The sequence below is a fragment of the Ambystoma mexicanum genome, chromosome 6q (assembly GCF_040938575.1).
Source record: "Ambystoma mexicanum isolate Mex_15411 chromosome 6q, UKY_AmexF1_1, whole genome shotgun sequence".
Taxonomy (NCBI): Eukaryota; Metazoa; Chordata; class Amphibia; order Caudata; family Ambystomatidae; genus Ambystoma; species Ambystoma mexicanum.
The window spans coordinates 1,301,021,230-1,301,042,824 of NC_090937.1; the positions used below are offsets into that span (position 1 = coordinate 1,301,021,230).

The 21,595-nt window shown below is 47.6% G+C and overlaps 1 protein-coding gene across 1 annotated transcript in view; it reads right to left on the minus strand.

The window, feature by feature from the left end:
- The window catches only part of NCAPG (non-SMC condensin I complex subunit G), an 859,779-nt gene that overhangs the window by 171,256 nt on the left and 666,928 nt on the right, over positions 1 to 21,595 (minus strand). Inside the window, exon 20 of the mRNA XM_069631905.1 lies at positions 5,712 to 5,798. Coding sequence (XP_069488006.1) covers positions 5,712 to 5,798 — 87 coding nt within the window. The remainder of the gene's footprint in view (positions 1 to 5,711; positions 5,799 to 21,595) is intronic.

Genomic DNA, 21,595 nt, shown 5'->3' on the forward strand with positions numbered 1-21,595 from the left:
ATAGCCTGCAATCCTCTGCTGTCTCCAAGCCCTTGTCCTCTGGGCTCCCTACCTTGCAGCCTGCACCTCTTCGCTGCCTATAGCCCTTGTCCTCTGGGCTCCTTCCTTGCAGCCTGCTCCCTCCGCTGCCTACAGCCCTGCTCCTCTGGGCTCCCTACCACGCGGCCCTATTCTTTTGGGCTCTCTGTCTGTCGCCTCCTACTAATCTCTCTCTGTCCTGTTCTTCTGGACTCCCTGCCTTGCAGCCTACTACAGTCCTCCGCAGTCCACTACAGTTTGCCTGCACTTAGTCCCACTCTTGACTGCAGACCTGCTTCCTACTTTACAGCCCTTCTGTTTTCCTGACTGCTGCTCCCTTGTTCTCTTCCTCGAGTCCTCTGTACTCCACCTTAGGTTAGCTACTTCAGTCTAACTGCCTTTCCTTCATTTCCTTCTGCTAGATTGCTCATTGACTTCCTTTTCGCTGGATATATCTGTTCTTGTCTTCTCATGTGTCTTATGTAATCCCTTTGTACAGAGCTTGCCTGTTGGTTTCCGGCAGGCAACCTCTGCTCTTCCCTTGTCGCGTTTTCAGTGTTATAGACACCCACTGCTGTTGTTCCCAGCCATGAGCATACAGCGTGGGCCTCTGTTATAGCAATCTGTGCAGAAGGCTGGAGTTTCCCAAGGTTCGTGGAACACTCTTTCCCATTTCAGCATACACCCCAAGAGGGAATCCAGTTTGTTAGTACCTTTGTACCCCTTTTGGCTCACAGCTACAGTTTCCTACTCTTCTTTCTTGTTTAACTCCCTGCTGTGTGTGCTTATCTGCTACCTTACTTCGGCACAGCCACCCAAAATCTACCTGGGTACCCTGTGCCACTCTTGACAGAGTGCCATTCCTGACAGACATTCACGACTCTGAACGTCTTTTTGAACAGTTCACTGTGGACATCCCTCTGCCGGGTTCACTCTTAACACACTATTCATTGGGACTTTTGGATTCACCCCCTCTATATCGGCTCGTCGGCTTCAGTCTTGCCAACTTTGTCAATCACACAGTTTCTTGAACAGTTCTTACGATGCAGGATTCCCTTCCCTTAGCTTCACAATCATCTGTCGGTCAAAGACTTTCGACTTTACAAAGGATTTTACTGGACCCCTGTATGACCAGTTTGACTTCTTTCGTGCCTTTCCCAAGGCCTTCTGGTATCGGTAGTTTTAACAACAGGGTAGTCGCACTGAGATTCCCGAGTGAGCACCCACGGGTCGCCCGACTCTTCTGTAGCTGGTTTTCCCCTTTCGTATCAACAGTTCTTCGTACTTTCTTCAATAAGCCGCTTGCTATTTTTGTTCAACACAGTTCGGTTTCTTATCGGCTCTACCCCAGACTCACCAGGCTGTGATGAACGGCTTGGCATGCCTTGTCTCTCAAGTCAAGGCCGGTACCACAGTGGCAAGTGTCTCTCCCCTGCTTGGTTATCAGCGGAGAAGAGCCTCATGTACTGTTGACATCTTCTGCAACACACCCTGGCTATAGTTCGCAGTCTTACCATTCCTTCCGTGGGGGTTTCAAGGGACTGGCTTGGTTGCTTCTCTCCTTGCCACCTTCTCGATTTGCGCTGTCTTTCTCCTCCTCTTGAACTGCTGAGTTAGCTCTCTCATCGTGCGGTCTGCCTTGCTCGTCTTGTGCTCTCGTGCTCCACCTTTTATCCCTGTGGGGAAGGGAAAGGGCTTTCAGGTGTGTGCGATTCTGGTCAATTGCCCGACTTTGCCTTACCTTTGCAGTCGGACATGTTAGGTAAACGGCTCTGGTATTTGTCCGTCTTTCGTGGTGTGCGAAGGTTTTCATGTGTCGGAAAAAGGGGGGATGGATGGGTAGAGTGTCCGAGTACCTGACGGGGTAGAAAGGGGAAAAGGTGTTATAAGAAGGGGGATACCGTGTCTCACAAGTCGGTGTCCCACTTCCAGAGGACCCGCCCACTCCAGGTGATCCCCGCACTCGTCCACTCCCAGGAACTGGATGGAATAGTGATGGCTGTGTCCTGGCCACCTGGATGACAGATTCCCCGGGGACTACTCGGGAGACACCTTCGGGTTTCTCACACAGGGCATATTTCCCAGCTCTTAACTGAGTGGTCGAACATCACTACAGATAAGTGGGTTCTGTCCTTGCTCCAACACAGACACACCCTGGCATTTCAAAGCCAACGGCCCAACATGCCTCCATCCACAAAGGTAGAACACCATCATACAGGTTCGTCAGGAAGTCTGGGCCCTCCTCAGGGAAGGGGCCATAGAATGCATTTGTCGCACTCAGTGGGGTTGAGAAGACTACTCAAGATATATCCTGGTGAGAAAAAAAAAGTACCTTTGTACGTGAAGCTGTTCCTTCCAGCCGTGTTTTGCATTTTATGCGTCTCTGTATGCCGCTTTGTAATCTATTCTAACAGCATGTGAATCTATGAAAGATCTAATGTTGCAGAAGGAATACGTTACTTACCCGTAACTCCTGTTCTCCAGCATTTGTTTCTTTCATAGATTCCCTTGCGACCCTCCCTCCTACTCCGCTTATGGCTCTTCTTGGCTAATATTACTACTTTCATGTCGCTATGATGAATCTGAAGATGGTCTCTAGGGGAGAAGTTAAGGAACTCTCTTCCTATTGGCTGTGGGCAATATGACTGAAACGAACTATAAGAGAACACTAAAGTGATGGCAGTTGCACATTTAAATGTAAACTGCCTTAATGATACAGAGGATTCCCAGCCTGATGACAGATCTTCAAACAGCAAGTGAATCTATGAAAGATAACAATGCTGAAGAACAGGAGTTACAGGGAAGTAACTAATTAATTATTAGGCTTTTAGCATCTAATAATTGCCAGATAAATATCGTCACACAAAACCTTTTAAAACATATACACATCCACCCTTAGGAGAATTAGAATTGCATATGAATCTATTACCAGAATAATGGAAAATGGGCAGAACATAAACATAAATAACTTTCCTAAATCTTATAAAGTCCAAGCACCTAGGATGGTGTGGGGCCTTGTGCCCAAATGTCACCAGTTCTAAAGCATATACTTCTTCTTTAGGTAGGTTTAGTTAGTGGTTATGATCAATAAGAGTTCCAAAGTTAGATACAAGTTCAAATGAGTACTGCACTCAATCTCCAACACTAGTTAAGGGCTAGGGAGGGATCTTTAACCCAGCTTCCACCAAAGGTCAGGTAAGAGTGAGTCAGGGTCAGGACTTCATGCCCTGGCTTAGAATACTCTATTGGAGACAAGGGGAGAACGCAACAGGTATGCAGATTTACCCCCCATGGTTCAGAGTTTACTGGATACCATGGTTTGAGGCGATATACTTTATACCAGCCTTGTTGCCACCACAGAGATCGTCAAGACAGAAGAGCTACTTTCCCTTCCCTTTCCCTTCACAGGATGTCGTTTCGGTAGGTCACGGTGCACAGGAATCTGTACCGGACAGCTTCCAGTTGAAGACCCAAACTAAGACAAATGAAGACTTCTGTGGGAGAAATGGCCACGGGAAACCTCTGAGACACAAAGACGACGCAATCCAATGAATGTCACCACGGTCAGGAGATCGGACAGCAGTGAAAATAGGAGCAGCCCCAGCACAGCTTCCCTTGGAGTGGGAGAGCTGAAAGTGCAGGAGCAGGCGACTTGTGGTACAAGCTGAAGATCTGCCGGGCCCCAAGGCTCTACGACTGCGGCAAGATAGCCTAGGAGAAAGCTGGTCAGTCCACTGGTTGGTCCAGGGACACTTCTGAAGGATTAGCAGGCACGGGTACTCGAGCAGGGGCCGAGACTGTTTGTTCCATCTGGTCTAGAGGTTGATGCACCAAAGCACCAACAAAGGCCTTCTTGAGATTAAGATAGAATTAGGGCTTCAACAGGATAACACTGGAGTTGATGCTGGTCAGCTGCATGGGTCGTCCTTGGTTCGGCAGTGAGCTGCTTGTCTTCATAGAAGTCTTGGTTTCAAGAATGACCTGATGAACAGTTGCAGGAGCCCTCCTTTTATTCAAGCTGGGAGAAAACCCAACCTCAACAATGGTAAGGCTCTGCCCCATTCAAACAGCGAGTAGCTATCCAATCATGGATAGCCACTAGTCATTACATCTGCCCAGCAAAAGCCTCTCTGCCACCAAATATATGGATTGGGACTAGACACACCTACACCCACCCACCCACAAGGGACTTGCTGAGAAGGCAGGAAGAAGACCAAAAAACATGGGAAAATCCTTGTGGCACTGCCATCTTAGGGTGTTAGCCACGCTTACAGGGTTCAAAATTGAGATTAGATGAGCAGGAGCTAAAACCAGCCCCTGGGTGTCAGGCATCACATTGTAGGCAGGAGCCACCTGAGGGGAACCATGAGCTACCAGAAATGCTCCTTTAACTTTTTGTCCATTTTGTATGAATCATTGTGTTTAATGTGTATTAGTTGTGTTCTAATCCTTCTTTATGAACATTCCCAAATACTCAAAGTTAATGTCACATTTATATGTGTGGAAGGCACTAGTTGGCCCTAGGAGCCAAGAGTAGCTCCAGGCAGCTGTTGGTTTCAAACTAACCAGGCTCTACTATGCTAGAAGCAGGCGCTAAATAGCTCCCAGCTCCCCTAAATTTCGAACCCTGCTTTTAGTAGCCATTGTCGGTAAATACAAAATTGCAGAAGTAAAATATCACAAAAAAAAAAGTAAAAATATCACAGCTGCCACCAGCATGTCTTAGGCACGTACTAAAAATAACCAAAACACCAATATATAAAACGATATAAGGATACAAAATATCTTAACTGCACTTCACTGTAAGGTGATGCATGCAATTAAACAATACATGAATTCACATAGAGACCTAGTCTTTCACAACTGACAGTATTGGGGACTAGTCAGTTTCGTCATAGGAATGAGAAAAACGGTAAGGGATGTAAAGCAGAAGGCTTTACTTGCCTCTAAAAAGTCAGGACAGGGTTCACAACAAGCAGACGGGGTGTCCCAAAGAAGTCTATGATGGGAAAGGTGCACAAAAAAAAAATTCTCTAACAAGGACCTTCCCCAAAGCAGTAAAGACATTTTATGGGGATTCGACAGGCATGTGTCTCCCGCAATCCCTGCAGGGCTTGAAGTCTGATGCCTTGAGCTAAAGCCAAGTGGCATTCAAAGCAGCATATTGAGGTCATGGAGTGAAACTAAGTCACCAAGCAGAGCTGGCACAGACTCTCTACACCTCCAGGCGGGCGAAAACATTTTCTGAAGATTTCTGGCGCTTGGAGAAGATGTATACAAGGGAAGGAATATGTGCAAGGAAATAATGCATTAGACATATTTATATACATTGTGCAGAGTGAGTGCTGACTGCAGATGTAGAAACAGTACACAGATGCCTCTTACAGTACCTAGTTTTGGCTCAGTGAAGCAACATATTTTTGACTTCTAAACCAGCTATATTGTTTTGGCTCCTATGTACCACTTTAGGACCACCCATTAGGGTTATTTAAATCAAATTCTATTAAGGAGATACTATTACCTATAGGTAAACAAAGAGACCAAATACTTGTCAGCAGCACAAAAGTACAACCATTAACAAAGAGAATTCATGCACATGTCTTTTAGAGTCGTTTGTACAGGTTACCTTGAACTCCGATTGCAATTTAATTACTGGGTTAATTTATGAAAAAAAAGCAACAAGCAGCCCATACCTGCATTAGACCTGCTTTTTGATGATTTATTTTTGCTCTTCTCATTTTTGTCTTCTGAAAGATCAACCGAAGGATCAGCCTTTTTGTCTGGCAAAACAAGAACAAACACATTGGAATACACTTTGGCACGGAAAAGAAACTGTATGGATATTGTGGCAGGTTAGAAGGAGGACACAGACACATTATGGAAATGGTTAGCAGGGTTTTTATTAAAGAAGATGCGGCCTAACTTTCCCTGTCTCTATGGGTGGTACTTACCTATATTACATACTAGGGTGCTCGTCTGTCAGTCATGCAAGTCCAAAAGGAAAAGTCTGCTGTCTAAAAACGACCCTACCACTATGAAAACTAACTTTCGGGTGGAGAATAACTCCTTAGGGTACTTCTAGTAACAGTCTGTGGGATTCCACATAAATAGGTAATCTTCAAATAGCTCCTTGTGATATCCTTGTATCAGTCTCTGTCACTTCAAGTGCAATTTGGAGTTTCCCTGCTTATTCGGAGTCCCTTTTTGGGCTCTTATGTTTGCTATAAATTCCTGGTTGTTGTCTACAGCATATCTGGGGAAGAAATTCCTGTTTGAACAGTCTTGCTCTCTTGGGCAATTGTTCCTCATCTTACTTTGGCCAACTGGATTCTTGATTGGCTTCACTTGCCTAGTTTCTCTAAACTCTGGTTCAGAATAAATCACTCCTTTTGATATACTGTTCTTGTTGTACAAGTTGCATTGTGACTCTCCCCTTTTCCCAGGGGTTCGTTTATCCGCAATTCCCTTCTCTGTATATTATTACTTTCTCTTATATCCACATAGTTTGTTAATTTCCTTCAAGGGGAACTTTATCTCATGATTTCCAGTGGGTAGCGTTATTTGTTGAATATATTGATCCCTTTTCGGCCGCCTGTCCTCCCAGACACCTTCTGTTATGTGGTAAAACGTTTTCTAGAGCCTTTTTCTTTGGTGACCATCTCTCAGGTCTCAGACCACCATAGCCTACACTTCGCTGGCGTACTCCTCAGTGCAGTCTCACCACTCTGATGGCCTTGTCTTTTGACGAGGCATCGGACACCATGTGTACTCTGATGCATGGTGGTATCGACAATGTTGGAGGGACCGGCTTTCCACTACAGGGCTTTTGTGGTCTTGCCACTACCTTTCTCCTTCGGGCTTCTGCCCTACGTACATCTTGTGTGGGTGGTCGCGCTGTGACTTTGGCGTCCAAGTCTCTTCTGTCATGCTTTCGCCCTTCTGGTTTCTTGTTCCACTCTCTCTCAGGGTTTCTTCTCTGTGGGTTTCTCGTGGCGGGGTGGCGCTGTGACTCTGGCATCCCAGCGTCTCTCTTTGGGTTCCTTCTCTGCGTTCAAGTCTGCTGCTTCAGGCTAGTTTCAAAGTCTCTGGCTTGACGGCATGCGCTGTTGCGGTCTCCCTCGTCTTCGTACGTCAAGCGTCCGTTACTCATTTTACTCATACCAGTGGATTGGACACTGGAATTTAAAGGGACATGTTCTTTCTCTGTAAGATGTAGTTATCCACCAAGAGTTGTTTCGTCCCAGTCGTGATATTCAAAAGCTTCCAATGTCGTGGAAAATGTCATGTAAGCCATAAGGTGGACATCTCCATGAAGTTCCTCATGGGAATGGGGGTACTTGGCCCCAAAGTGGGAGTCTCTCCCGGTGAGGTCCCACTTGCCTCGACCCTTCGGGAGGGTGTTGCAGAGCAGACACCGCCCTAGCCTCATGGGTGGTACTCCCACTTGGGGAGAAAGGCGAATTCCCTCGATTTGTCACAGTCTTTTGCCAATTGAACAAAATCCCCAAACTCAAAACAGTCATTCTTCATTAGAAATATAAAAGATTATCCCTTCATTCTTCATTAGAAATATAAAAGATTATCCCTTCATGTAGTTCAGACCACATTGATTAAGTCATTGCTGATGTATCCGATACATACACCAGCGTAAAATAATCCATTAAGAAAGTGTGACGTTATGTTGGAAGCCAACCTTAACAGACCAGCACAGGCTTACCACAAATGATTAATCAAACTCTAACTGGAATGGAATGGAGGCTAAACAGATTGTCTTAAACTAAGGAGATCAGGGGGTTGGTATAAAGTACGATTAACAAATATAAGAGATTGTCAATTAGATATCAACACAGATGCATTAAGTCAAAGTACTTAAAAGAAAGTAAAATTATACATACACACATACAGCAATATCTCCAACCACACTTTAGGATCAATTGTACCAGTATGTACCTTGAAATTGTACACTCTAAAGTGGGGGATCGCGGGTGTTACAAATTATCACAGGCCTTATTTATAAAGCAGTACCAATAGCTAAACTCAATAAGTCCAATCTCTAACCTAAAAATGAGTGTTCACCAAGTGAAAGGTAAATAAACCGTTTGGGTTGAGTTTCAAAGTTATACACCCTGAGAAAGAATGTTAAAAATCCATCCAAACATGCCATCCACATATACTAAGGTTGGGTTGCGTCTTTAGGACACTGTACAAAATTGTGCAGGCTCGTAGTGGGTTTACCTGTTTGCTATTTATATATGATATGAAGTGGCATTTATAAGGTGCCTGTACACAAGTGTTTCTATCTAGGAGCGACAGGGAGGGGGGAAACTAGGGAGGACAAAATAAACTTACTAGGACTTGTGCCAAACAGATTGCGCAAGTGCGGGGAAGAGGCAAGGGAAGAAGTGCCAGGGGAGAGGAATTGGTGAGGGGGGGGGGGTGAGTGCAGTTAACTCGCAAGTACAGTCTGCGGGTAGCTCATAAGTGCAGAGAGAAGGCACTGTAGAGTTGCAGATACAGACCTCTAAGTGCTGGGGAGCCCGGAGGCAGTGCGAGGGCAACTGGACATGCAGTTCAGAGGGTGACCAGGGCAAAGAGCAGTAAGGTGCATCAGCAGGGGAGAGGAAGAGAGAAAGCGGAAGCGAAAAGGAAGGTGTTGAGTTGCTTCCGGAACCTGAGGTGGTTCTGCTCAAGTTTGTGAGAGGCAGGGAGGTTGTTCCAGACAGAGGCCCGAGCCGAGGAGATAGATCTGCACCCAAACTCTATGCTTGGAAAAGCGTCTGACCCTCAGAGAGTTGGAGGTGGATGAGCAGAGGACTCGAGAAGGAAGATGTTTTGGAAGAGAAAGTTGGAGGTTGAGTGGTCCCAGGCCACAGAAACCCTTGTGGACAATGCAGAGGGTCTTGAAGTTGATCCTTGCAGCCACGGAAAGCCAGTGAAGAGATTTTAGAGCTGGAGAGATACGATCCCTGTGCTTGAGGCCAAGGACAAGTCTTGCAGTCCTGTTCTGGGTAAGTATAAAGGTCGAAGAGTAGAGTCAGGAAGATTTAGAAAGAGGCTGTTGCAATAGTCCAGCCAAGAGAGGACCAGAGCTCTGGAGACAGTAAGCTTCTGGGGGAAGTGATAAAAGGAAGAATAACTCTGAGGAGGTGCAGCTGATAGTTTGACTTCTTAGAGATGTTAGAGATGTGAGGAGAGAAGGCCAGGGTGGAGTTGAAGAGGACATCAAGGTTATTAGCCTCACAGAAAGGAGCAGGAAGAGAGCCCAGAGTGGGCAGCCAGAGAGCGAAAGGAAAGGAGGGTGCGGGTGTCCCAATGAGGAGGATCTCAGTCTTAGTTGCATTAAGGCAGAGATCATTGGCAGGACACCATTCCTGAATTGCAGCCAGACAGTCTGGTATGAGAGAAGAGGCAAAGGTGGCTGAGGGGAGCCTGAAAGAGTGCAGAGTGTCATCCGCATAACATTGAAAATTGGACCAGAAAGTAGCGATGCAGTGGGCAAGAGGTGCCAGGTAGTGGTTGAAGAGCTAGAGGGGCGGGGGTGGGGGTTAGACCCCTGAGGAATACCACAAGTAGAGAGAGATAGACCCCAGTTGGACCCGAGAGGGTCGGTCAGTGAGAAAGGAGGTCAACCAGGCCAGGGCCTGATCAGTAATCACAAGGCTGTCCTGGAGATGGTTCAGCAGGATGGCATGGTTGACCGTGTCAAAAGCTGAGGAAAGATCAAGGAGAAGGAGGACAGAAGGGATATTAGAGCAAAGATTAGAGAGCAAGTCTTCACAGGTGTTCAGGAGAGCAGTTCCCGTGCTTCTGGCAGGTCTGAAGCCAGACGGGTGGTCATGGAGGCAACCAACAGATTCAGTATGTAGATTAAGCTGGGAGAGGGCCAGTTTTTCCAAGAGTTTGCCCAGGAAAGGAATGACGGAGATCGTGCGATAGTTAGCCAGAGAGGAAGGGTCGGCCGGGGGCTGCTTTAAGGGGGTGCACAAGAATGCTTAAAGGGGAGGGGAAAGTTCCAGTGGCAAAGGAGTGATTGTATAGATCGGCCACGAGCAAGGTTGTCAATGTGGTCCTTGATAGGTCTAGATGAGCAGGGGAAAACCTGATTTGATGAAACTTTCATAGGTCATACTTGTCTAGAAACATCGTCACGGGTGAACAGGAGAAAGGAGGAGGCGAGACTGCCTCAGACGGGCCAGGAGTGGAAGAGGGTGGACAGGATGTCCTGTGTTTTAGTAGTGAAATGAGAGGCCAAGGCCATGCAGAGGGACTGTGAGGGAACAGGAGAGGTAGAGACTGCAGCAGGATTTGCCAGCTCCTTGCAGATTTTGAAAAGTTCAGCCGAGTTGTTCGATGCTGCAGAGATGCAGGCTTGGATGTAGGCTCTCTTAGCGAGGACAGAGTCTGTACTGCTTTTGGAACAGGCGGCATCACAGTTTGGCAGGGGGTGCGCCCGAGGCCCTCCACTTCCTCTCCGCCGCCCTACCCTTGCATTTAAGCACGGCAAGGTCGGAATCGTACAAAGAGTTGCACTTGGATGTGGGATTCAAGCTGATCCTCATGACAGGGGCCAGGACATCAAGAGTGTTCGAGATAGAGAGATGAAGGTTAGAGAGGGCTGAGCCAGGGTGTGAGTCAGCCAAAGGCAAGAGGAGGAGAGAAAGTAACATCAAAAGCCTCAACTGACACACGTTTCATGGGTCAGATGAACGAGAAGGTAGGTGCCAGTGCTGGAGTTGGCTTGACCTGCGCAGAAGAGCGAGAGGTGGGAAAAAAGGAGACAGTGATCACTCCAAGACAGAGGAGTGGTGAGAGGGTTAGTGAAGGGAAGGTCTTGGGGGATCAGGACATACACGTACCCTACAGAGTGAGTCGAGAGTGAGAGAATGAGAATCACAGAGGTTGCGAAAGAGTCCTGAAGGGATAGTAGCATCCAAGTGGATGTTCTCTCCGGGGAGAAGTTGGGAGGTAGAGGCAATGAGGAGAGGTCAGCCCACTCAGAGAGGAAGAGGGTGACCTGTAGATAGTGCCCACAGAGAGAGCGACCTGGAGAGATGGAGAGCCTGCAAACCAGACATTCGCAGGAGGAGTAGTGCTGCATTGGAATGATAGCAGGGATCCACTCTGGGAAAATCAAGGCTACACCCCGACCGGTACGGTTGGTTCAGGGTTCAGAGAGGATCTTGTAGCCTTCAGGAAGGAGCAGGTCGAAACCCGTGACGGAGCTGGCCATGAACCAAGTCTCGGTGAGACTGAGTAAATCCAAATAATGCTCTTCCAGGAGATGGCAGATTTCAGAGGAGTGTTTGACAGCTGAAGGAGAGTTGGGAGTAGTGATGTGGAGCAGGTTGCCACATCTGAAGGACTTACAGGGAGGGGTACAGGCCAGATGTACACAAGGATGGGCAGAGGAGGAAGGAAGAGAAGGCAGGGTAGCCAGAGAGGGAGAAGAGCGTGCCAGAGGGGTGGCAGAGAAGGGAGTCAACAGGGAGGCCATAGAAGCATCAGGGGGTGCCGAATATGGTTCCCTGGGTCTCCACCACATTATTTTATGTTTGGTGCTTACCTCAGGTAGTGGCCCACATCTAGACATTAGGGCTTGGAGAGTCCTTTCATAGACAGTACTATTTTTAGATTATGCTTCATATCTTTTGAATACTGTGCGTTATTACCCAAGTACCTATTTGAAATGTCAGATTTATATGTGGCACTTTATTAAAGTCTATATTTTTCAGTGTAGTAGTGGGTGGACTAATTTGTGTCGGTCTACTACCCCCTACCTGAGAGTTAAGCCTTGCCGCTCTGACCACGTTGCCTACCTTAGGAGAGGTTGGCATCCCTTTCTTTCCAGGTGTTCATTAGCCTACCCATTAGGGTTAGTGGTTGTAGCACCCTCAACAGAGGGTGATTATACCACCAAATATCCAGGCAGATCTGAAAGGGCACTTAAGAACTCACTCTCACTGTAGGTTCTTTCAAAGCCTTCACTCAATGCCCATGACGGACCTGGGAAGAACTGCATCTATCTTTATGGACATGCCAAAAGAGGCAATTGAGACATTGCAGTACATTTGTGGTCTCAGGGAAGCAACAAGACCAGGGTTGATTTCCCACTTGAACTTGCTCAACTTGGTTTGCATATCATAGAGCCGCTTTAGCTAATACCGACTCGCCTGCAAATGTTGGTGGACCAAAGTTTTAAAATAGTCACAAGCACCCCTCACCAAAGTTCTAATCAACTGACCAAGTCCTTTGAAACATGCTCAAATATATGTCCAGACCATGTTTTACCTTACTTGCCCAATTCATGTGAAAAGAACAAGTTGCTTACCAACTGGTAATGTTCTTTCGATTGGATGTTCCTCTAACGTATTCCACATCTTTGACATGCAATGTCCACAGCTGTGTACATCGGAAACTTTTTCGGCAGAGGGCGTCCTGCGTCGATGGCTTCGGGTCGATGTCCCTCGAAGGCCTCAGTCGAGGTCGACGTCAACGGATGTTATAAATAGGATGCATGGCACCCGTAGCCTCAGTTTACGTTGTTTCCTCCATAATGGGTGACATGCACATATCCAATGCCTGCTTGACTTCACATAGCCATGCAGAAATGTAAGCTGCAATCGCATAGGAAATTCTCCAGAGGGGCAGGCTGGGAGGGCGATGTGGAATACGTTGGAGGAACATCCAATCGAAAGAACGTTACCAGTTGGTAAGTAACTTGTTCTTCGAATGGATTGTGTCCTCCAACGTACTCCACATCTTTGACACTCCCAAAGCAGTACCAGAAAATGGAGGAGGGAAAAGAATTTAGAGTACCCAATCAGATGGCTGAATAAAGAACCGCCTTACCAAAGGCCATATCTTGACCATGGATCGTATCCAGGGCGTAATGTTTAACAAAGTGTGGATAGAAGCCCATGTGGCTGCATCACAAATATTCCTAATAGGAACTCCCCGCGGTAGGGCTGTGGAAGTAGCCACTACCCTAGTGGAATGAGCTTGCAACCCTTCAGGAGGGTCGTTACCCGCCAATCAGTAACATTCAGTAATGGTGAGGATAATCCACCTGGAAAAGGTCTGTTTGGTGACAGCCTGACCCAATCGGTGTCCAGCAAATCCCACAAAGAGTTGATTGTCCATTCTGACCCTGGACATCCTAGAAATATAAAAGCTCAGAGCTCTCTCAGGGTCCAAGCTATGGAGTCGCTCCTCTTCCTTACCAGGATGAGGAGGAGGATAGACAGCAAGAAGTACCACTTTCTGGCTCAAATGAAATTCAGACACCACCTTAGGTCGAAACGAAGGACATACCCTCAGAACAACCCTATCCTTGTGGAACACAGTAAAGACGACTTAGATGAAAGTGCCTGCAATTCACTCACTCTGCGAGCGGAAGTAACCGCAACCAAGAACACCGTCTTGAAAGACAACAATCTCAATGGACAAGAGTGCAACGGTTCAAACAGAGCATCCACCAGGAATTTCAAAACCACAATTCAGATCCCAAACAGGCACCTGGAAAGGGGACGGCGGGAACACATTAGTGAGCCCTTTAAGAAATTGGGAAATCAAAGGAATCAAAGTAAGAACATTCTTCAGACGAACGCTTGAAGATAGAGAGCGCCGCCAGGTAACCCTTTAATGGTACCCACTTGAAGGTCCTTGTGGGCCAAAGAAAGCAAGAAAGACAAAAGCACGGGAATGGAACACTGAAAAGGTTCAACATTTTGTCCTCTGAACAAGTCGCAAAACGTACGCCAACAGTACAGGGATTTAGTTGCTGGCCTCTAGGCCGAAAGCAACACCTCCATCACGTCACCCGGGAGGTCCCAATCCTTATACCTCAACCTTTCAGATACCAAGCGTGAAGGTTAAGAGTCATGACCTCTGGATGGAGAACCTGACCCCTCCCTCCTCTCCTCGCGCAACAGCAGATACTCTCGGTAGGGAAGAGGGCGTAGAAGGCAGATGGCCATTTCTAGAAGGTCCGGGTACCACGCTCCTGGCCCAATCCAGAGCAATGAGGATCATGTGGGATCCAAACCTGCGTAACATCCTTAACACTTGAGGAATGACGCGGACTGAATGACGTGGACGGGAGGAAACGCATACAGAAGTGGGAATGACCAATCCACTACAAATGCGTCTCCAAAGGCTCCCCTCAGAGGAAATTCCCTTGAGCAGAATCGCTCGCACTTCCGATTGGCACTGGTGGCGAAGTGATCCACTTTTGGGGTTCCCCAAAGGGTGAAGATCTCCAAAAGGACTTCCTGAGCCAACTCCCACTCGTGAGAGATCGTGCTCTGCCTGCTTAGAGCATCCGTCGCCGCATTGTCCTCTCCGGCTAGATGAACTGCTGAGAGCGAAATTCCCTGCTGGATTCCCCAGAACCAGAGCTGCATTGCCTTTATGCAAAACGGGAGTGACCCTACCTCCCCCTTTTTTTGAGGTAATGCATGGCCACTGTGCTGTCCGTCATGATCAGGATACTCTACCCCGCACAGACAGCAGAAAAGCCTTCAGGGCCAGCCTGATGGCCCTCAGCTCTAACAGGTTGATGAGTTTGGACTCCGACGGAGACCAACGACTGCTGGCGGTGAAGTCTTCGGCAGGAGTTCCCCATCCTGTGAGGGAAGCATCCGTCATTACAGTCACCTCTGGCCACGGTTGCCAAAACCGATCCCCCTTCGACAAGTTCCCCTCGTTGGCCCACCACAGAAGATCCTGGGAGACCGAGAGTGGAATCTGAACGGATCCGACATCTTGACTGAGAACTGTGACCACTGCATCTTGAGGACCCACAGCAGGGATCTCATCCTCAGCCTGGCCTCTGGCACCATAACAATGCAGGGTGCCATGAGGCCGAGCAACCTTAAGAATTTGAAAGCCGGGAGACTCTGGGCATGTTGAAACCTGTCCACCATCTGAACAATGCTATGAGCCCTTACATTAGGAGGTGAGCACTTCCCCAAGGATGTGCCCGACACAGCCCTGATGTACTGGAGCTGTTGGGAAGGTGTGAGATGCGACTGCTTGAAATTGAGGGAGAAGCCCAACTTGTTGGGCGAGCGGCAGGTGAGACTGCGGTGAACTCCTGCTTGTTCAGGAGAATGCCCATGGATCAGCCAGTCATCCAGGTAGGGGTAGACGTGAATCTCCCCTCGCCTGAGATACGCTGCCACCACCACCATTGTTGAAGACCCTCGGGTGGAGGTCAATCCAAATGGCAGGGACCGAAACAAAGTGCGAGTCGCCAGCCGCAAACCTAAGGTACTTCCTGTGCTTGGGATCAATCGGCACCAGAAAGTAAGCATCCTGTAGGTCCAGAGAAACCAACCAGTCCTGAAGTTAACGGGCCTGGGGGACATGAGAAAAAGAGTGACCATCTTGAACTTGTCCTTCCTGAGAAGTTTGTTGAACCAACGCAAATCCAGGATGGGTCTCAATCCCCCCCCCGGCTTTCTTTGGAATAAAAAAATATGGGGAATACTATCCCTTGTTCCTCTCCGCTACAGGCAACAGTTCTATAGCGCCTTTCTCTAGCAGTGTCAATATTTCCTGCACAAGGAGTAGATCTGGAAGCTTCAAAGATATATTCCCCGGTGGATTGTCGTGAGGCCGTTTGTAGGAAGGGAAGTCAGTAGCCGTGGGCTATTGCACCCAGAACCCACGCAACCGAAGTAATAGCTCGCCATTCTTCGAGATGCTGAGACAGTCTGCCCCAAACTGGCGGACCATGGGATATGGCCTCAAGATTGTTTTGGAGCGGCTGCGGCAGCGCCTGAATGCAAAGTGGAAGCTGCCTGAGCGGCTTTGGCACCTCCATTTCCCCGACCACCAGGGGTACTTTTACGCTGACCCCTTTGACTGGCAGCTCCTCTCGTTCTACCAAAGGAGGAGTAGTAACGAAAAGAACCTCCCCTCCACTGCTGTCCCCTAGGACGAAAAGGCAGAGGTTGACGCACAGCTGCACTTAAAGATTTCGTGGCAGCTTTTGAGGTCTGCAACCTCTCAAGACTCGTCAGCATTGCTGCCAAACAAATGCGTGCCATCAAAGGGCATGTTCAAAAGACGGGCTTGCACATCCGGAGCAAAACCAGACTTCTGCAACCACGCAAATCTGAGTATAACGGTGCTTGCAGCCATAGACCGGATACCACCGTCGGCCATGTCCAAACCCGACTGAAGGGATTCACACATGGCATCCTTGCCATCTTGCATGAGAGCAAAGAACCCAACCCTTTCTTCCACTTCGGCAATATGCTTAGCCGCAAGAGAAACAATTCCACAATTTATACTCCCCGCAGAAAATACCTTGCGTGCCCAAACGTTGAAGCGTTTGTCGTCCCTATCAGGAGGGTTGGTAGGATACGCCGCCTGCCTCGAGGTGGCAGTAGCCGCCTGAACCACCAAACTCTAGGGAGTGGGGTGAGATGAAAGGTAGCTGGGGTCGCTACCGGAAGGGCAATATTTTTTAGTTAACGATTTGTTAACTGCCGGTAGAGATTCCGGGTTCTGCCAAGCAGCTGCCACCCGTTTCTGCGAGGTCAAATGAAAAGGTAGCACCGGGTCAGGGGACGGACCTCGATCCAAAATATCCGTCTAGTCATCCTAAACAAAAGCCTCAGGAGGAGTGAACCAACCAAAATATTCCGTGACCCTAGCCATCGGTCTCCTGTAGGATGACTCAGCATGAGCCCCAGGCTCAGGCCTGCCAAACTCCTCCTCTGGAGAAGTGTCTAGGCCATGGCATCATGGAGCGATTGCCTCAACTCTTCCAACTGACTATCCCCAGAAAAGACAGGAGCCACATCAGGCTCAACAGGGGCAAAATCTAAATCTGACCTCTGCTCCTCCTCATATAGGTCATCCAGAGGGAGGTAAAAGTGCTGTCTCGGAACAACCAAGGTTATGGTGTCCTTAACAGGCCTTACAGACTTGGAAGTAGCCTTCCTTGGAGGATCCACAGTATCAGGGATCTCCGACGGCAAATTCCGGCCAAAAGGCCCCAAAGGCGCTGATGGCTCCGGCGTCGACAGCGCCGCCGACGGCTGGTACAAAGGCAAATCTTGGAAATGTGTATCCAACGGACACTGTGCCAACAGAGTCGACGCCGACCTCAAGCCCGTAGCAGGTTTCTGCGGTCTCGCTGGTGACGAGGACCGAGACCTGGAAGCACGTCTCTTGCGACCATACTGAGCCTTGTCCGAATGGGACCTTGAAGGTTCCCGATGAGGATCGCGTTGAGGACCCGATGCCGAAGGTGCACGAGCCACGGATCGAGACCGCTCCTTGCGGACGGAACTGTGCCCTGGGACTGGAAAATCGCCAGCATCTGCTCCCTGAAGGGAGCCCATTCCTCCTCAGTCGAGGACTTTGTTGGACAAGCCACTTTCCTCGCGTCTCCATCCTCCGAAGACGGCGCTTCCTAGAATGCAGAGACAAGGACGACGAATGGCGGGAACCACTCCGGGACCGAGATCCCCGGGACTCCTTCCGACACAGTCACCCCTCGAATCATTGGTGGACATCTCCTCAGACTTAAATTTACAGGACTTACTGGGTTTAGAATCCCTACCTACCTGAAGCTTCCCCTTACGCTCCCGTAAGGCCTTAGCAGTCAGCGACTGGCATTTGGAACAGTCGTAGGTGTCGTGACTCTCGCCCAAGCACCACAAACAAATGCGATGCGGGTCAGTAATCGACATCTTAGACTTGCAGTCCCGGCAAGTCTTGAAGCCAGGCTGCAGAGTCGGAGAAGACGACAGTCACGAGGAATACACGAGGTGCGCCGAGTCTCCGAAGCAAACACATTTGCGGAAAAAAACAGAATAAGGCTACGGGCGCCATGCGTCCTATTTATAACATCCAATGACGTCACCCTCGACGGAGGCCTTTGAGGGACATCGACCCGACGCCATCGACGCAGGGCGCCCTCTGCTGAAAAAGTTTCCCCAAGTACACAGCTGTGGACATTACATGTCAAAGATGTGGAATACGTTGGAGGACACAATGCATTCAAAATGTAGTTTTTGACTTTACACTTTTACTAATATTTCACATCTTTTATTATTTTCCAAGAAAACTTATTTCATTCCCCCTTTCACAGTCTAGATTTCTAATGTATCTAACAAAAATATAAGTTCCATTTTTAATATGCACATCAGAAACTGGTTTTGTCATTCAAGTCATGAATACCTTAGACTAAAGACCTTGCTGAACTGGCCAGGTCAATTTCTGTACACGTTTTCGCACCTGCAATTGATTCAGAATGTGATTTCCCAAATAAGTGCGCTATCTATGATATCCTTTGCAAAACCGATCAGGGCAAGGCAGCTATAATACACAGATTTGCTTTGGTTGTCAAGAGGGCCACATTGACAACTCTGACATGTCCTCATGATCTCCTGTACAAATAGCAAGGGAAAGGGTTTAATCCCAATCCACGTCTCATAATTTTGCAGCATGACAGAGTACTTATAGTTTGGTCACCTGAATATATTGCATGGCTGTACATCTGTACATGAGCAGGCAACAGCAGTGTCTACGAGGGTAAAATTCTAAAAAGTGAAAAGATATTGCATCTGGTTTGTGGAGTCAATGTTGAATATGATTAATTGGCATAGTCACCCAAGTCTGTCTCATTTGTTGAAGATGACCGATTTACTGGATACAAGACGAGATCCTGGGTATTTGTTGCTTCAAGCCCCAGCTATGAGGGAGTCTTAGATATTTGCAGTTTCCATCAGTTTGCAGACCGTAGCCTATTGTAAGGTGACCCATTTTAGGATGGATTAATTTCAACTAATGCACGCTTGTCAACTGAAATCTAGGTCTAGAAAGCTCATTTATTTTGGCTGCAACTTTGACAAGAAGTGTGTCAGAAATCTATGTTTTCTCAATACAAATGGCCATGGCATATTTGGAACTAATTCTCATTTTGTACCAAATATGGTATAAAACTTACATCTGAACCAGAGGATCTCACGGCCGTTTTTTTCCAGAATGCGAGTGCAGCTTAAAATGTGAGTCCTAAATTGGATGCTAGGAGGGCTAGGAACTTTTATATGCAAAGACGAAATCGTTCAAAAGATCAGATCAGTTGATAGTATCCTATGCTAATCGGACAGCCCTGCTATTTTAAGCACGGATATCTAAGATTGATAGACTATATAAAGATGAGCTTTGAAAAAGCAGATAGAACGTTGCCATGATGAGTAACAGGGGAAATGGATGAAAAGATCGGATCTAAAATGCTGAATGTACATTTAGTGTGTATTCGGCATAGTAGATTAGATCGAATCCTAGAATACCGAACAGAGGAACAGGGGTTGCAGGGGTGTCCTCTGCTCCCCCAGTTCGGTAGTATAGGCTTCAGGGTTTGTGGGGGTGTCCACCGCATACATTAAGGGCACTGCGGGGGACAAACTGGTAAAATCCCAAAAGATCGAACTACAAAATGCGGGTAAGTGGCCTCCGTAATTATGCAATTCAATCTTTTGGGATACGTTCTTTTAACCTACATCTGAGTAATAGGCAATTCTACTAAAGGCAAGGCAGCAACTTGCGCCTTATTCCCCGATTTGTCTCGATCCACTGAAGTTCCCTGAAGAGTCCAGCCATACACATATATCAGTGTCCCTATGCAGGACCACTAGGATACCAATTAAAGGAGCGAGGCAAACTCAATTCACTCCACAAAACTGCACGATTAACACAGTCAAAAGCTTTGCTTACACCCAGAAACACTAGGCACAAAGCCCTCTTCTGGTGACTTGCTTGGGTATCTAACAGTGAGACAGCAAAATTATTTAGTCTCGTTCGGACTCGTCTTCTTAAAGCCCATCTTATAGGGATCCAGGTTGCCAGTATCTTTGGCCCAAGATCAAAGCTCCAACAGCAATATATTTGCAAAGATTTTGTTTGAAGCATCCAGAAATAAAATTGGCCTATAATTCAAAGGGGGAAATTCTATCACCACCCTTGAAAACCTAAATAATAAAAGCCAATTTCCAAGTTGGAGGGATCGATTGGGTCAACAGAATATTTTCAAACACCGAAAGGAGTGTTGGCAAAAGTACTACATCCGATTTCAGAGTCGCTGTTGAGAGTCCACCAGGCCCTCGAGCGTTAGATCTTTTACTACTTTTGATCAGCTGGACTGTATCTTCCAGGTGACAGTTAAGGGCAACGGCCCAAGAGGAACCACCATAGTCGATAACCGGTTCCTCTTTCACAGCAGTACACAGTGTCTTGAAATGGGTTAGCCAAGTTTTCTCTGGTATCGACTGCGTTTGCATGTAAGAAACGAAACCTGGAGCTCCTCACAATGCCTCCTCCTAGGAGATTTCAACATAGGCTACAAAGACCCCAAAGATCACCAGGCCACCCTCATCAACAACATTCTGTCTGAACTAGGCTTCACACAAAAAGTATCCGGCCCTACCCACAACAAGGGAGAACCCTTGACTGGGTAGCAGACTACAACTGCACGGCATCTATCACTAATAACTCTCCTCAATCCTGGTCTGACCATCATCTCCTCTCCTTTTCCCTCGAAGTTTCGAGCCCTATCACCAACCTGGCGTTAGCCTCAGCCATCCCCACGAGAAGCAAGAAAAATATCACAGTGGAAAAACTGATCCTTCTTATCCTCCCAACGCTTAACTAACTCCCTGCTTCCAACCCCTACGACCTCGTAGAAGGCTATAACAAAACCATGCGCACAGCCTTACAAGCCATTGCACCTAAAATGCAAACAGAAAAAGCACCTCAACAAATGGTTCTCCAGCCATCTTAAAGCGCTTAGATTGGAAAAACGCAAATTGGAACAAGCCTGGAGACAGTCTCCCACAGACCACAACAAGACGATGCTTAATAAAACAACGTCCAAATACAAAAAAGAAATCATAGCTGCCAAACAAGAATCCTATATCCAGAGAATTGCACAATCCAACTCCAGTACCAAAGAGTTGTTTACGATCATCAAAGAACTGGAAACACTGGTGCTAACTCCAGACACCTGTGTGAAGGATAAACAATGGTGCACTAGTGTCCAAAATGCCCTAAACAACAAAGTCACAGGCCTTCAAACAAAAATTAAAAACAAGAAAGACTCCATTACCAAACCAACCACCCCACTAATACCACCCCAAGCCCCTCACCCCCACACCCAACCCCGCTCGCTTCAGCTTCTCCAGAGTCTCTACTCTCGAAGTGGAAAAAATCATTATCAGCTTTAAACCATCTAACTGCAAGGGCGACATCTGCCCCCCACAAATCATTAAAGATGCGTCAAGAGACCTCTCGCCATTCATCACCAGACTCATCAACACCACCGCCTCCTCAGGAACAGTTCCCAGCAACCTCAAAGAGTCTTGGGTCCTCCCCCTCTTCAAAAAACCTTCTCTTGATCTCTCCATTCCCACTAACTACAGACCCATTACCACCGTCCCATTCCTGCTCAAGATACTAGACAAGACAGCATACCAACAAATCCAAAAATACCTTGAAAAAAACCACCTCCTAGGTATTCGACAATCAGGCTTCAGACCCCAACATGGGACTGAAACGGCCC